The sequence below is a fragment of the Chamaea fasciata genome, unplaced genomic scaffold (assembly GCF_029207755.1).
Source record: "Chamaea fasciata isolate MVZ Bird 193981 ecotype frontalis unplaced genomic scaffold, bChaFas1.0.hap1 SCAF_13, whole genome shotgun sequence".
NCBI lineage: Eukaryota > Metazoa > Chordata > Aves > Passeriformes > Sylviidae > Chamaea > Chamaea fasciata.
The window spans coordinates 14,145,061-14,162,690 of NW_027094098.1; the positions used below are offsets into that span (position 1 = coordinate 14,145,061).

At 49.7% G+C, this 17,630-nt stretch overlaps 1 protein-coding gene across 2 annotated transcripts in view; it reads right to left on the bottom strand.

The window, feature by feature from the left end:
- Positions 1 to 3,098: 3,098 nt before the first annotated feature.
- The window catches only part of PRICKLE2 (prickle planar cell polarity protein 2), a 104,430-nt gene continuing 89,898 nt past the window's right edge, over positions 3,099 to 17,630 (bottom strand). For both annotated transcript variants that reach the window (XM_066195433.1, XM_066195434.1), the window contains 2 exons: positions 15,328 to 16,191; positions 3,099 to 5,026 (listed from right to left, as the gene is read on the bottom strand). In XM_066195433.1, coding sequence (XP_066051530.1) covers positions 4,158 to 5,026; positions 15,328 to 16,191 — 1,733 coding nt within the window. In that variant the 3' untranslated portion in view covers positions 3,099 to 4,157. The remainder of the gene's footprint in view (positions 5,027 to 15,327; positions 16,192 to 17,630) is intronic.

A 17,630-nucleotide genomic window follows, 5' to 3' on the forward strand; every position in this document is an offset into this window, starting at 1 on the left:
AGTTCATCAGATAACAGGGCAGCTCAAAGCCCAGGAGCCCAGACTAGCAGAGAGCCGGGGAGGGGGCACAGCAGCAGTGCCAAGTGGGTGCTGCCAGCCTCAAACTGCATAGGCATGGATTTTTGGGGTATTAAATTGCGAGGGTAAACGTGTGCCTGTTTCTCGGGAGAACTCAGTCTTTATCAAACTGATGTAATTTATTAACCCCCCACTCAGCAATGCTGTCCCTCTCTTCATAAAGCAACTGGATTTTTAAAGCCATTGAGTGTTTTGGGCTATGCCAGAGCCACTTGGGCCTTTGGCAAGTGACAGATTATCTGTGCGTGATAATTTCCAGACAAGGTGCTGCTGAATATTTCTAACTTTACGCTTCAGGTCTTTCTGCAGAGGCTTTGCTCATTATGATGTATCTGCCAGGTGAAAGGCTGTGTGGCTTTTGGCTTCCTGAAAAACAAGCCTTAGTGTGCTGGAAGCTTCCCTGCACAGCTCTAGTGGCTTTTGGGCCAACATGTTGTCATGCTGGGGCATTTCAGGTGTTGTAGGGACCTTAGGTATGCCCCCATGTCTGCTGGGGAACATGGATGTGAAGGATGCTGTGCTCCCACCATCACATGAGTCATGGCCAAGTGTGTGATGTGTGATGTGAACCTAGGGCTTTGCAACGGAGGTAAACACCAGCCCATCCCATGGCAACACTGGGTGGGTTTTGCCAAGGACTTTTTGGAGAAAAAAGGGGGGAAAAAAGAAGATTGTGGTAGCAACAGACTTGATCAGATTTAATTATTTTTGTAAGCAACAGTGACAGTGTGCCAGGCTGGCTCTGGCAGCACAGCTGTCCAGAGTAGCCCAGCAAAAATCTTCCTGCTTGGCCAAACCAGGGAAACTGGAAGCCACTGACACTCACCCCGAGCTTTAGGTGGTGTCACCTTCACTCAGTTCTGGAGACGCAAATGGCAGCACGTGTGCCCCGCTTCCGTGTGCAGCGGGCACAGAGAGGGGAATCAGCAGGGCCAGATGGCAATGGAGCAAGATTTTACAGACTTGTAGCTCCATCTCTCAAGCTCAGTGGGTTTGTCAGAAATGGTTAATCATACTCCAACTGGGCTAAGCAGAAAAAAAAAATCACTTCTTTTTTGTTTTTCAATCACGTGCCTCAAAGTGTACTGGACTTCTGGAGCCCATATGAAAAATCAAAAGGGTTTGGAAGCTGCATTTGCATTTATTGCTGAAATTTGTACCAACTCTGACTTTCCTAGAAAATGTGATCTGACACCTTTCTCTGGTGCTGTTGAAGGGTCCATCAGAGAGGAGCATCACCTGAGAGACTCTTCTCTCCCCCGTTTGTTGCCCAACTATTCCAGGGATGAGGAGATGCTCTGCAGTGAGAACCAAGTTTTGAAGAGTTGCTTCCAGCAGCAAAACCATCGTGTGAACAGAGGCACTCTGCCTGGGATTTTAGTAGAAAAATTGCATGTGCAGAGAGCTGCAATTCTGCTGCAAGGAGTCTCTAAACTTGTTCTGTTACCCCTGGGGAGAGTCAGCAAGCAGGGAAAGGGGAAAGGCTGGGGATTAGTTTTTTTACCATTTGCTGAGCAATCCAAGCTCCTGCTGCACAAGAGCAGCTCAGCTGTACCGGAGCTGACAGACATTTGTTGTGCTTTTAATCACTGACAATGAATTAAACTGTACATATTAAATTCCAATTATATAATAAGCTGTAGTTACAGTGTCATATTTGTCACTGTAAGCAATACCTCTATCCAGCTTAGCAGGTCTGTTTTGGAAAACATGAACTTCTAAGAAAAGGCTGTTATTTATACATTTCAGTTGATAGTCTCCCCCAGTATGCCAGAGGCTCAGCAGGGATTTCAGTTGAGCTGTTGCTGGCTTTTACCAGGTGAAGATTTCAAGACAACCTGGAAATGTTCAAAAGCTGTGTGGATATGGCTCTTGGGAATATACTTTAGTGGTAAATATGGTGGTGTTGGATTGTTCTTGCTCAATGATTTTAGAGTTTTTTTCCAGCCTTAATGAATCTGTGATGTGGCCTTTTTAACAGCAAATAATGGGTCCAGGTGTTACCACACCAGGTCACCGACCCTGGGGAAGGTGTGTGGTGTGCAGGAGATGCTCCTCCACCAGCTTTCCCCGCCCACCAAAACCATGTCAACGATGGAGCTCAGCTGGTTCTTGTGCTTTTATAGCAAGACCAGCTCAGTAAAAATCACGTTTTCTACTAATGATTAACCAACACTCCTGGAGAGCAAAAAACATACATGAGACTCTTCCATTTGGATGAATATTTCCATTTATTCCAACTGGAAAAAACATTTTTTTAAATATATTTAAGTATCATTTCTTTTTTTTTTTTTCTTTTTAAAGGAATAATAATTATCACATTGTCCTTTACAAACAACAAAAAAAATTCCTAGCAATAGTCTGTGGTATGGAGACATCCATCTTCCAGATTTTTCTGCATCTGCTGCTTTGAGTAGGCGTGGGGGGTGTCCCTGTGTGTGCCCAAGGCTGCCAGTGCCATCCTTGCAGCAGAATCCACATTCCCAGGGTGCAGGAAGGGGCTGGCCCCAGGGTGCAGGGACACCCTGAGGTGCCAGCAGCACATGGGGCGAGGGCAATCCAGCTGCTTAAGCTCTCAGCCCTCCTGTGGCTCAAAGCCCAGCCTTGTCTTAACCCCCCACAGGTGCTTTTGGGTGCCAAGAGCCCCTTTTGCAAACTTGCTCCTCTCTGGGAAGCACTGGGACAACCCGGCCTTGGCTCGCAGCTGGGACACGCTGGGATGGCAGAACCCCAATGGATTAAAGCACACAGAGAACAAACTCACATCCACCAGAATACAACACAGCTGAGCCCTATGCAGGGGCCCTCTGCCACGGAGAGGAGGGGCTGTCCTGGCCCTGGGGCTGAGCCCCCCAGGGGACAAGCCCTGGCCACAAACAGCCCCAGAGGGGCGAGGGCATCTTGCCGGGCAGGAGGGGCCCATGGGGAGCAGTTTGCAGGTGTTCTCATATGTCTTAGGCAGGAGGCAATACTGAGACTTCCACTTGGTAATGAACAGCAGTTAACAAAACCCAGGAGACTAGAGCACCATAAGACAAGTCTATATTCAAAACAACGTCATGCTGACATCACACAATTGCACCATTTACACTTTATTTACTCCAAATAATAGTTCAATGTTTAGTAACTTCAGCGTTCTCTACAGAGGTGTGAAATTCCTTCTCCAGCTTTGGTAATTTACAATGTTGCAGACATTTGGTAGTTCTGGTGTTTCCTATTTAATAATAATAATAATAATAAAAAAAAAAGGTCCCTTTTGCAGCTGTCAGGGGTTCCTGTATCTGACTGGAGTGTACCTGCAAATCACAGGCTTCAAAATGCCACTGAGGCTTGTCAAGACTTAATGAATCAAAAAACATTCTGCTTTTTGACCAGGATCAAAACAAATGAACAGAAAAAAAGGGTTAAAACAAACAAAAAACCCCTCAAAACCAATGAAAACTCAGACTCTCACTGATAAACTTAAGGAGTCTGATGATGAAATGGAAAGGGGGGTCCAAAGTACTGTTTGGTTAGCTCTGACTGAAAACAATTCTCAATGTGCATGCATTTTCCCAGTGACTCCTAAGATATAGAAATTCCTCTGATATTACAAAATACAAAAATATTTTCTCCAAACTCTCATTTACATTGCATTTACAACAATCATGGAAATAACTTAGGCTCCCACACTGTCCAAGAGACAAATCACCTACCAACATGGCGAATGGAAAACAAAAATGTGGTGGAAAGCAAAAGCTACCAGCAAACTGATGCTGAGAGTCAACAGTGGCAACCAAAACGTACGGACAAACAGAGCTCAAGGGGGTGGCAGTATCTGGGAGAAGGAAGAGAAACTACTGGGTAAATATTACAGGCTAAAGTGAACTTTTAAAATTTTTATCTCCAAAGTAAGATGTGCAAAATATATTCACCGTGCCCAGGATTATGACTATTTATAGAAGCCGGTCTACAACCTTCTTACAAATCCCTACTCTTCGGGCCTTTCTTTTGTTACAATAAAAGCACTTACATGATCTAAAACAGTGCAAGATCGTGAGTTAATTTACATTCTCCCAAGGTGCCTGGCAAGGATGCCATTAGGATATGATACAGTTCTTGCTCTTCTGCCTTTTCCGGCTGTGCAACTGTCCCCTGGCCCCCACCGTGGAAGACTTGGGCATGCTGTACGAGCCGTACTTGTGCAGCAGCTCCTCGCTGGTCACGTACCGGAGGCGGGCAGGCTGCGGGATCGGCTCCCCCAGGAAATAGCCCTCGTTGTCAGACTCCGAGGAGGAGGAGCAGGTGGAGCACCAGTCGTATTCGGCAAAGTAGGGCCCCCATCTCTCGCCCAAGTGGTTCTGCAAGGCAAGATCCGACACCGTCCGGGGACAGCGGCCGTAGACATCCCTGCAGGGACCCTGCTCCATCGTCTCCCTGCAGCTCCTCTGGTGCATGAACGGGTCGTAGTCGTCCCTGGCTCGGAGCGAGGGTCTCTCCTTCAGGCGGTAGCACTGCTCACTGGCCAGGTGCAGGGCGTTGTCCGAGCGGGAGCGCCGGGAGCGCCGGGGCCGGTGCGGGCGGTAGTGCCGGTCGTCATCCCGCAGCACGGTTCTCCGGCGCGTGCGCTCGCTCATGGGGGTGTGCCTCGGGATCTCCTGCGCCCCCAGCTTGCCCCCGGGCACCCCGCTGCCGTAGTCGAAGCTCTGGTGCATCCGCCCGTGCAAGGGCCGCTCCTGGTAGCCCAGAGGGCTGGCGAGGTCGTGCAGGGTGGGCTCCATGTCCTGGTACTGCTGCACCGACAGCAGGCTGCGCACGGACTCGGCGCTGCGGAACTGCATGGAGGAGTTCAGGGTGCCCATGTTGCTCATCTTCTCTGAGACGTTCATGCCCGAGTCTTTGCTCAGGTCAGGCATGGAGAACCTGGAGAGGTGCTCCTGGCGCTTGGCTCCACCATCTGCTGAGAGGCCTTTGCAGGAAAAGGGCAAAGGAAAAAAAAAAAAAAAAAAAAGAAGTTAAGAAAGAGAATTTGCTGTCAGGGAGATGCAGGGTGGAGGCTGTTTTTGGCCCAAGACTTTTGCTTTAAAAAGTAACTCAGTGGTATCGATTCTGTCCTGAAGAGCCCTTTTTAAGAGGAGGACTTTTATTTTTTTTTAAAGAGCAGGCACTTCCTCCTTCGGGGAAATCACACCAATTTAAGGTGTTTTGAGTTGGACTCCAAGCTGCTTTTCACGACTTCCTTTCCCATATGGCTACACTGTCTGCGACTTGATAGGAATAACCAACGATGCCAGGGAGAAATCATGCGTCAGAGGTAACCTGAGGCCTCCTGCACGCCGAGCTAACTAGGGTGCCATGATCCAGCACTCACACCTTCTGCAATGACAACACATTTTGGAGGACTAAACGGCATCAGTGGCAGATGAAAACGGGGCCACTGACTTAATTCAGGGTTGTCACTATACTGCACCTCACAGGTCCCCTGAATGACATCCATGGAGAGACCAAAGTAACAGTTGGGTTTCCCAGGAAATGCCTGAGCACCAGAGGGTCTGCTGGAGCTCCCTGTGAGCAGCATGACAGTGGGAGGGTCAGACTATCCCTGCAGATATGCAGGGAGCTGTGCACGGGCAAGAGTCAGAAACGTGAGCTCCACCTTGATGGGCTGCCCTGCTTGGGAAGGTGACCCATTATATCTCCCCAGTGTGCCAACAAGCCCCGAGCTCCTGCAAGGTGCTTTCCTTCAGCCCAGGAAGCCTTCACCTGGGCAGCAGGGAAGAAGTGGGGTGTCTGTTCAGCACCTGCCTGTCAACAAGAAACTCAACGCACCCCACAGTGCCCGGGTGGTTGGCTTGTTTTATGGGTGTTTCTTGACTATTTTCTGACTATCTCCCCGTTGGCTTGACAACTGGCAGCAGTCAGTGGTTGCACTGCAAGCTCAGGACAAGATGTTTCGCAAGTTATTTCAAAGGAAATCTGTTCCATCCCAAATCAAATGCGGAATGTTTGCTTTGGCACCCTTCTCCCTGTCCCTCTGCACAACATCCCAGTGCAGACCCAACACAGAGAACTGTGCACCGTCAGCAGAATTTCCAACATGACGCACAGCCTGCATGCAATCACCAACAATTTATGACTGTAAATCATTATAAAAAATAACCACCCAGCCCACAATTCAAAATAAAGCACTTTTTCCTTTTAACAAAAGCTGCTTGCATTTCATCAAGAGCTCAGTTCCTTTGGCATTAGCTGCTGCTGCTAAACCTGAGCAAGAGCAAGGGTTGCTGTCGCTAACCCCATTCATGTGTTGCTTCAGGGTTTCCTTGGGCTCAGCTTTGAAAAGAACAATAGAACCTGCAAAGCTGGACAGCGTTCTCCAAACCCTGCTCTTGGTGGCATTAGGGAGAGCTTTAGCTACTACTGGCCCTCACATGGTTTGGTTTTGCTCCCTGAGTCCCAGCTTCTTTGCTTTTCTGCTGTTAATGAGGATGTTTTTGGAGTTTATGATTACAGAGGAAGGTAAAGTGAAGGTGATCCCTGAATGCCACAGGAAGAGGGAGAGGCTGGATTAAAAAGAAGGAAAAGCCATGTTTTTTGAAGAGGACACATTATTCAAGTCGACTTCATGCTTTCTTTTTTCCTCCCTAATTCACGCCAACTTTGAGTGAGCAAGCCCAAACCCGCCCACTGCCCTTTGGAAAAAGTCCTGGATGGGCTTCCTGTCCCCACTGAAGACCTGCCTACCCACACTCCACACTCCCATTATGTTTCTCCTCCTTGCTGGAGCTGCAATGTTCTGCCTGTGAACCCAGTGAAGGCACCTATCACATCAGGCACGGCTCCCCATGTCCCTCCTGTGCCACTGTGGAGGAGCCCAGCAGCCCCTGCGGAGGGAAAAACAAGTCGGTAACACGCGCAAAGACTTCCTGAAAAGCCGGAGCAACAGCAGGACTGCTGGCAGAGCTGATCACAATGAGAATCATGGCTGTTGACAGCCCAATGTGGCCTTAATCACATCTGTCAGACAATAGCTGACACCAAGGAAAATCAGCCCTTGGTGACATTTATGCAGCACTTCATTAAAGGAGCCGATGCAGCTCCGCAGTAAGAACGAGCAACAGCAGTTCTGTGCAGAAATACACCACAGGATGCTTCTGTGGCATCAACAGATCAATTTTGGCAGCATCATTATAAAGGGGCTGGCCTTGCCTCACTCACAGGGGTGTGGCGTGAGCTGGCGCTTTGCTCCCAGAGCCAGCCATATCAGATGGTACCCGTGGGTCTCAGCTGCCCCTCACAGCCATCTCCCTGCTGTGGTCCTGCATCCAGCAAGAATAAAATGAGCGCCTGGGCACAGGCTCTGAAGACATGGCAAGAGTGAAACAGTATTTTTGAATTAAATATGACATATCTGTATCCTTCACATTACAGGCAGCAATGATGTGGCCAAGATCAAGCAGGACAACCAGGAGGGAAACCTGTTTCTTTTTGTGTACAGTAAAGCAAGCTGTGATAAGCGACGTACTCTGGCTCAGGAAGGGCAGAGCCAGAGCTTCACTGGTTTAGTTTGTACAGGACAGGGGTCTCCAGCGCCTCACACACCTCCAGCAGACACCTATGAGTGCTTTAGTGTCTTCCCCTCAGAAGGCAGCAAGGGGCAGTGAGTTCAGACAAGGATCCTGTGACCATGTGAATGGCCCACGCTTGGAGTGCAAGGTTTAATCAGTCACGGGGATGTTTCTGGCTGATCATTCAGACAGCTTGATTATGATTAAGCACAAACATTCTGAGATCTTGATTTGCTGGGAAAATGCTGATTGTAAGAGGAATCCAGCACTGAACATGTCCCTCACCATTGCCAGTATACAGAACTTGGGGTGTGATGGAGTCTGTGCTCAGGAGAGTCTGATGCAAAGCCAATCCAACATCCAAAGGCTTTATCTCTCCATATGACAGAGTGAAAAAGGCTCCATGCTGAGGGCAATATGTGTCTTCCCTGGTAGACTGGGCAGGCTGCACATGCACAAGCCTTTTTCTTGGGAGCCACACTTAGAAGTGACCCAGCAAGCTGTGCAGCTGGGAGAGGGAAACTTTTTTTTAATATGCTCATGGTGACAGCAAAGGATTTATTCCACTCTCTCAGGAGCAAAGCTGTGCTTTTCTAGCTGAAGGCACTCAGAGCTCTGCATGTTTCTTACAGTGCCCACAGCAGGTTCCAAGTCCAGGATGCAATCTATAATCCTTGCAGAACACAAAGGTGTCTCCAGGCTGAATTTTACATTTATGCCAAGACATCATGAGCAGGGCTAGGTCCAGATTAATCTTTCTAAGGTCTCAAAATGTCCCCCTCTATGGCTCTCTGTGGAGCCACAAGACCTCAGGAGGCATAGTGGGAACAAGCCAGAAGTGCTCCAGTCTGACCGCAGCGAGATCAGGGGATAGCAATAACCATTTGTCTAAAAAAATTTCATCTAGAAAACATAACCTGGGAATAAAGTTTGAAAGAGCTGAGGTTGTTTAGTCTAGAGGAGAGAAAGCTGAAGGGGATATAGTAACAACCTTAAAAGGCAGAAAAAAATGCTTGCAAAGAGGAGTGAACACATTATCCTCCAGGTTTGCTGACTCCTGCAACAAAAGTTTCAAATTGGAGAAGAAAACTCCTCCTGTGTAATCACAGCACAAGGTGACTGGGGCAGGCTCTGGCACTGGAGGGTTTCCCTGGCACCCAAAGGCAGTGGGTGGCCAGGCACATGCAGGGTGTCTCCAGATTCCTGGTCCCACGATGCCCTGGATGGGGTGAAGGTGGCCCCGACCCTTGCTTCCTGAGGTCATTTGCCATTCCAGAGCTACACCCATCCATGAGGCCCCACCTTCAGTAGTTATGTACAGCTTTTGCAGCTCCTGCTTAATGAAGTGTTTCATCTGGGAACACAGCTAATAACCCAAGAGAGCCACAGTCTGGAAGAGCACGTGAGGTGAGACCCCCACCATGCAGCCCTTTCTCCTAACGAAGAGATGTGAGAATCTGTTTCCTAAGGCCGTCCAAGGGAGCAGGAGCCCTGCTCTGGCCCGTGGCATGGGGTGATTGTTACCACATCACCAAGACCATTCCAAAGGTGCAAACCCTTGGAATAACACGCTGACCCCACCGAAATTTACTTCTGCATGATGCTCTGAGATACTGAGCACATCCACTGTTGGCTGCCCCAGAGGCTCATGTCACTGCTGTCTCCAGCACGGTGCTTTGGCTGGTGGCCGGCCTGGAGCCAGACTTGTGCCAGCACCACAGCACACATAGACACAGCAGGTTTTTCTGCTGCTGCTCTCCACTGCATGGGGCTGCCAGGCTCAATATTTCACCCCGGAACCATGGAAACACACGCTTTTCCAATGAGCACAAGGAAAAGCTGCAGCTTGGCTGTGGGTACACGATATAGAACTGGAGCTAGCTGCAGCGCCAAGAAAACCAAGCAGGTTTCTGGTTAACATTCAGGTTCGCTAAGAACGCCCTGTACCATCCCCTCTGAAGTCTGTCCCCACCCCTCCCGAGAACGATGTTTATCCCATAAATACTGCCAAGGGAAATAACACCCGAATAAGGAAAGCAACAGCACAAAGATACCCCTGGTGAACATCACCTCTACAACCTTGCCACAACAAAGCACTCAGAGGTGCTTCAATCCCACTGTGTGCTTTGCTAAACAGGGGCTGCAGGTTGCATTATGAATTATTAAAGCACTCGGGAAATGACAGCAGAGAGGCCACAGAGAGCGCGTGGGCTGGGTGTGAGGCTGGGAATGGAGCCCCCCACGAGGGGAAGCAGCTCCCAGCCCCCATTAAATCAAACTCCCCGTGAAGCTGTGCTAACACGGGGTGAGCCAGCATCCCACTGCAGGAGAACACCAGCCAGGGAATGCAAAATATCCTGACAGAGGATACTGCAAACAAATAGGGCTGTGCTGACGCTTGCTTCTTGCCTTAACATTTATCACAGCAGACACACACATCTGTGCATCACAGCTCTCACCACAGAGCCCCACAGAGGTGCCTGCCAGCACCAAAACCCAGCACCCACACCCGACAGCCAGTGTTTAAATGCAGCTGTAGATGCACAGGAGGGTACAGCACAGCATCTCTTGTGTTCAGCCCCCTGTACCAGAGCCTTGTCTCTCACGCAGCATCAGGCATCCTCACCACCCCTCAAACAGGGTTTATTTCAAGGTCAGTCCATAGAACTAAGAGAGATTTAAGAAGAAACAGCCTGCACAGAGCTTTGTTTATAACTCAGCCCCGTCTCACTTCTGAGCGACCTCAGGGCATGCAGAAATAAACCAGAACTGGAAATCATGGAAAATAAACCATTTGGGGGAAGGCAGAGCCCCCACCAAGTGGGTCACAGTCCCATCAGCCTCCCATGGTGCACCCCCATGTGTGACCCATGGATGTCATTGGGTATTTCCCACCTAATCAGTCCTTTCCAGCTTGGTGGAAGAAGTCCCTATGTGGGTGCTGCTTGGAAGAGGATTGGATTTTGACCCAGAAGCCCCCCTCTAGCTCCTTCATCAGCACTCCCATCTCCAGCATCCTCCCCAGCTGATGGCCAACAAGCCATGTTGGGGATGATGCTTCCCCAATAACATCTTCCAGAAGTCCATTTTGGCTTTCTCTCTGGTTTGCATTACCCCACCTGCTCTGCACTGTCCATGCGTGACACTGAAGGGGTGAAGACATGCAAGAGGTTGGCCCCCACAGTAGGGACACCAAACCTCCCACCGTTGAGTGGCAAAAGGCAAGTGAGGGGGAGAAGAAATGTTCCTGACAGTTTTGTAGTGATTTGGCATTGGGCCTTTGGGGTGGAAAACCTTTATCTTCACATCAGTTTTGAAATTACCTGCCTTGTATTAGGAAATGTTATACCTGTACCTCAAAATTGCAAGAATTCCCCCCAGGCATCTGATCTTCCAACTTGGAAGCAGTTTTGTGCTGGATGTGTCTGGGAGAAAGAGAGTGATGAGAACGTGGCGCAGAGCTGGGAGCCTCCTTTTTTCATAGAAAAACTCAGGAACAGCCAATGTGGCACTTTCTGATTGCATAACTCAGCTGGAGCACTTGGAGCAGCCACCCTTTCCAGCCCAGGGGAGAGAGGAGCACACAGGGAGGGAGACCAGCATCCAGACCCCTCACTGCCATGCCTGATGGCATCCAGGAGCTGCTCCCAAACCCCCAATGCAGAGGAGGCTGGGGTAATTAATGTCTCTCCAGAAAATACAACCCTGGTTCTTAGTCAGGGCTTGTTCTTACCCTCGTCTGCCCTGCAGCTTTTAGCTCCTCTGCAGGCAGAGGAAGAAAAGGGACTGGAGACAGCCCAGTCAGATGATGCTGTCAGGTCACTGCAGCTCAGACAGGCAGGGATCAGCGCTGTTCTCTCCACTTTCTGCTTATATCACAGTTGTTGTCTAGTCCTGGAAAAGCAAACTATGTGGGGCCTTTGGTTATCACACCACACAGATGTCAGGAGCAGTGTGTGCCATACAAGTGAAATCACATTCCACCCTGTAACAGCACCAGTTTAACATATTTTTAAACTGGATTTATGCCTGTGACAGATGTTGCCCTCACCCAAACTCATTTTCTCAAGGAATCCTTAAAATCTGTTTCTCCTTTTGCATACAGCAATATCACCATTCAATGTGACTTCTACCTCCAAAAGGCTCCTGCTCTCTCTGCAAGCAGCACACAAAGGGACTGTTCCCAGATAGCAACATTTAGCCTGCAGGTACTTTCTGAAGCGGGCTATTTGACCAGCTGTTCTTTTGTGGAAATAACTGCTTGGAATCAGCAGAGATCAGCTCTTGATTTCTAATTCCACTGGCCAGACACATGCAGTGACTGCAAAACCTTTCTGGAGGGAAACACAAACACGGGGAGCAGGGCTGATGGGCCAAGTATCTTTTGGAAAGTGATTAACCTCTGGTAGGATCAGGCTTCTCATCATAAGCAAACCTTCCTGGATCAATTCCATCTTAGCACCTTCCCAACTGCTTAATGCAGGGAGCTACAAGGCAAACACGGCTCCAAGATCCACTGGTTTTTATTCTTGTTACTGCCATTAAAAAACCCCAACAACCCAAACCCCCCAAAAGTAGACAAAGGAAGCACAATGTAACAGATCATATAAAAGAAAATCAGCAAAAATGACCTCTCTCTTAGAAAACAGGCTGAGAAATACTGTTTCCTTTTTGCTTCTCCATCAAATAACCATGTAGTGCAAGAGGATACAGTTTCTAAGAAGCCACAGCAGATTGGAGTCTGTTGTAGCCTTCAGTAGATACCAGAATGGGGATTTTCACATAGAAACATGGAAGGGGACATGCCCTCCACCAGCAGGAGACACTGCCCTTTGCCACTAGATGTGCTTAAATCCCACCAGCATTTGTGGGAAATACACAAGCAGGAACCAGAGGACAGCAGAGACACTCCCACCTAATTCAAACCCCAACACAGAGCACCAGCAGGGTCACAGCCACCTCTGCCACTCACATGTCTGGTGGTGCGCTACCGCCCAGGGTGACAGCAGAGCACAAGCCAGCACCGTAAGGGCACGTGCCCAGGATTAACACGGTGTCTCACCTCTTTACTAACCCATGAGGAATTGGCTTTAAAGCGATTAAATAGAGCCTTTTGGTAAGGTAGAAACCTGGGGTCTTGCAGGAGATTGGGGTCACATAGATCTTGACCCACACAATGGCTGACCCCGAAATATTAAAGGGAACAACATCTGCTCACGGCAGGCAGCCTTCCGGCCAAAGGACAGGGATTACTGCTGCACAGCCCTGAGTTATCTGCATTACTGACTGTCTCTGGCTAATTAGCAGTTAAGTTGTAACAGAAACATCACAGCAAAATCCGCTGCCAGGGAGGCACCAGCTTTTAACATGTGCTCTCCAGGTCAGGGACTGTTTGCCCTTCAGCTCCCTATAAAAAAACAGACTGTTTTCCGCGATGCCATAAAACCTCAGATGGATGCAGTGTTAATTATTTCACTTTATAAGGTGGAGCAACTGTTCAGCATTGGTAGCTCAAAGGGACTTTGTATGTTGATGCCTGGGAGCTTCTGGCAAAGCAGAACTGGAGGGTGCAGGAAGACATGGGGTGAGCCTGACCCTCAGGCTGTGGTTGGGGGGAGCTCCATGGGGATCTTGATCAGCCACAGCAGGGAGTGCAGGGATTGGAAAAGCCAGGAAGCGGGGTGCTGTGCCCTGACATCACCTGCCCAAAAACCTGCTTGCTCACGGACCTCATCCAGGTCACCAAATCCCCCTGTCCTCAAAACACTGCCAATTAAATGGGATGATAATTGTGTCCTCCATAATTGCAGACATGGCCCTGAGGGAGCTGCCTGTTGCTGCTGCAGTGCCCCTAGCTCAGCTGAGCCAGCTCCCAGAGCAAGGGAAATTATTAGAACCTTGCACATTAATAAAAATATTATCACCTCACTCTGCAGAGGAACGATGAACACTCACTGCAAGCCCCATCACACTGAGCATCTGCTCAAGAAAGCAGGAAAGCAGCAAGCCATTACGGCAGTCACTACCCCTGAGGAAACTCAGACTCTGGCTCTGCATGGTGGACGGATGCCTTTGGGAGGTCTGCCCCCTCCTAGCATTTTAAAAAGGTGTTTCTAAAGTGAAAGGCAGAATAATTTTCACTTTGATTTGAAGGCCTTGCCATATCTTCTCTGTCTTGACCTATATCCCCAATAATATGTTACACTTCAGGTCCAAAGCATGCAACAACCTCTCCGCTGCTCAGGGATTGCTCATCCAAGCTTGGTGTTGCTCAAGACTCTTTGTACTGAAGGGGTTTACACAACACAAGTTTTTAGGAACACAAGAGGCTTTGGAAATGTGAAGCTTTGCTTAGGGAAATGCTGTTTTGGAGAGCAATTCCCAATTCCCTCGCCATTTCACATCTATTTTTCCTCTGTGTATATCTGAGACTGTTTAAGCAAAACCCTTCCCAGCTCATTAGCTTCTCCTTGCCCTCCCGTTACTCCACTTGCTGGACAGGGAGATCCTGGCTGAAACAGAAATCATTTCACATCTTGCCATGGGGCTGGCAGCTTCCCTAAACAAACACACCAAACCCCGGGCGCAGATGAGGAGGCATGGGCGTAGCAGAGCAAACCTGTCCATCCAGGCAGGGCAGAGCCCAGAACTGGGATTCAGGGGGGGCTCAGCTCTCTATGGGCTTGGCCATCTTCACCACCCACTGCCAGCATCCTCAGGACCAGGCACAAACACCGCACAGGCCACTCCCTGCCAGCAGCAAGGCAGAAGGGCTCCATTCTGCAGGGGTTCAGACGCAGGACCTGCCCAAATCCAAGCAATGATTGGCTGGAATAGATAAAAGCTAGGAGAGCTGCTAAGAAAAAGTAAGCCAGTTTCTCTGGTGAACAAACCAGGCTCAGTATTCTCTTTTCCGAGTAGTTTTGTGCTGGGGGACATGGGAGCTGTGGCGGGTGAGCGAAGCAGAGCAGGCTGCAGGAAGGACAGAGCCTGCCCAGCGCCAGCTGCAGACCAGAGCTGCACACAGACACGTCCGTGCACACACACACACACCCATCCCTGCAGCCACGAGTGAAACCCAAACATGTTTGGGGTGAGAAGACTGAGAAATATGACCCTCGTGAGGGATGTGCTCGTGAGAAATGAGCTCAGCCTGATGGGACAAGCATCTTGCCTGACTTTTCCCTGCAGTCTCTACCAAGGGGTTGGGGAAGAGAAATTAAAGAGCTGTGCATAGAGGGGGAGGAATTCCTTTCAACCAGTCACGTGCTTGAGGACTGCATAACATACAAAAGGGGTTAACTGGGCCTATTTCAAAGCATTCAAAAATATTTTTAGCCCACAAGGGCAGCTGACAGCAGCCCTTCAAGTGCTGAAGGCTGAAATCTGCCTCCGCATTAGCGTTGGCCTTGATTTTCCCCCTCTCTTCACAAAAGGGAGGATTAAAGAGCTTGAAAACATTTGTTTTGAGCTGCACAGAAAGGCCAGCCATCTATAAAGCTCTGCATCTGGTAAACAAGCAAGCAAATGGAGAGGAACTGTCAGGCTTGTCGGGACCAGGCAGACAAGCCTGTGTCACTGGGCAGTGGTCCCCAAGCTGCTGGTCACACTCATATTGGGAAGACACCACAACACAAGGGACTCAATTGCATGGAGGGTGTGCTGGGGTGGTCTCAGGGTGACAGGAGCAGGGGTGACATACCTGTAGCATTGGAGAGCGCCAGGGACTCCATGGAGCCCCGGGGAGTCTGCTCGGTGGGTGTCAGGTCCTCTGTGAACTTGAGGGCATTGATGGGGTGACGGGTGCGGCACTGTGACGTTGGCATCCCACCCTCCTCTTCCTCTTCATACTTGGGGACTTTGACACTTCCTCTGGTCTCTGAGAAGCTCTGGTTGGACATGTCACTGTAGCTCTCCTGTGAGCGGAGCCTCCCTGAGTAGTAGTCCTCTCTGCAGTCCTGGATGAAGCTGCCACCGTGGCTCTTCATGGCCAGCGAGGAGCTCCTCTTTGGGTTGCTGAAGTGTTTTGCCCATATATCCGACTGCGAGCTCGGGACCTGGGTGGGGTTATAGGAGGTTCTTATGTTGCACTGGCTGAGAAGCTGCAAGGGGGTTTGCGACTGGCTTTGCTCCATTTTGCCCCCATAGTGATAGAGCTCATCCCTGCTCCTCCACAAGTGGTCCCTGTTGAGGCTCGGTGTCTGGCTGGCCAGGCTCAGCAGATCCATCTGCAGGGACAGCGGGTCCACGTCGGTGGAGAGGCGGTTGGAGGTGACCTGCAGCTGGTTGCAGGGGCTGCGCGCCCCCTCCTCGCCCTTCCCCTTGTTCTTGCCGATCTTGGCGCTGCGGCGGGATTCCTTGGCTCGCGCGCTCTGGAAAGCCGAGTCGGAGGAGTCAGAGCCGTTGGGGTCATCACCAATGCTGCAGGCCCTGGAGCAGAAGATCTGCCCCTGCTTGGGCAGGAAGGGCCGTCCCAGCAGCGACTTCTTGCACTGGGCACAGCAGAAGCAGGTCTCAGTGGCGTGCCAGTGCTGGCCATCGTACGTCATCTGGCCCTGGTCAATACCTTGAGGGAGAAGATGCACAGCGTCAGGGTCATCTAACACTGCACTTAACACCTGCATCAAGGTCAGGCTGGATGCTCTAGTGGAAAGTGTCCCTGCCGATGGTGGGCAGTTGGAATGAGATGACCTTTAAAGTCCCTTCCAACCCAAACTATCCTATGACAGTATGATCCCCTATGAGTGACATGCACTCAGCCTCGCTCTTGAAAGCCCTTTTTCAGGGTTTCTCTGATGAATGAAGTTAATCCCATTTTTAATTCTTCCCAATTCTAATTCCAGGCCTTTGCTTGGGAGTTACTTAGTGTTGGGAAAGGCAGCAGAACCACGCCTCAAGCTATTTTGTATTAAATGTGGATATTTCCGATCATAAAGCAAAGGAATGCAAGAAGTTCTCCATAAAGTCCTTGAAGTAAAAGCAATATGCTGCTTATTAAAGAAAAAAAAAAAAGCCTTCAACTAAACCATAATGAGGAATTTGTGCTGCCATGTTTAAGTATGTAACAGAGCAGATGACACCCCTGCCCCTTGCTACTACCGTGGTCCCATCTTAACTTTATTTTGGCTTCTGGGGCCTCTACTCCAAAAGAGAATGGAAAGAGCTGGCCCCAGGGGTCGAGCACACACCCTTGCCTTGCACCCAGCCACATTTCCTGGGATGCTTCATGAGGCCCCCCCTTGGACTCACTAAAGGAATTGACACAGTCTGTCTCCCGCCAGCCAAACCCCAGGGAGCAACGTCTGCACAGTGCTCTCAGTCAGAGCCGTGAGCAAAGCTCCCAAGGTTTCAATCATGATGTTTGCACACTTGTTTAAGCTGCTATTCCTGGACAAAGCCCTTGCTGCTCTCGTTCCCTGAGAAACTGCCACGCACAGTGTGGGCTGGCTGACACGGCGAGTGCTGCACCCACATGTGCACAGCACGTGCCTGCACACCCGCTGTGGGGCCGAGTGCTGCCAGGTAACTTATAAATGAACAGTATGTTAATGGTCTATTTTATTCCAAGCTAAATTCGGTTTAGTGTAATAGTTTTTTCCTCCCCTTATAGTGAGCAAAGTGCTTTTATACATATGTGAGTGCTACACTTGTGGGCAAAAGAGAGACAAGATGGTGGGTGGGATTTTATCGGCTCCTTTTCCACTGCCCAAAGCCATCTTGCAGAGGAAGGAGTGCTGCCTCTTTACTCCATCCTCACCTACCCAACCCAAGCCTTACAAGATTTCATCACAGGCCTACCTCTGTTCTATGTAGCTCATTGGCACAGTCCTCAGTTCACTACTATGAGCAACTTGCAGTAAAATGGTTGCAGTCCCTCCTTTGCTACAAATTTACGAATATGCACCAGACCAGACATTTTACCCTGAAAACCTGACAGTCAGCAGGCTCCAGCAGGCCAGTTGGAGTGAAGGACAGCAGATGGGGGAAGCACAAGAGAAAGGACCA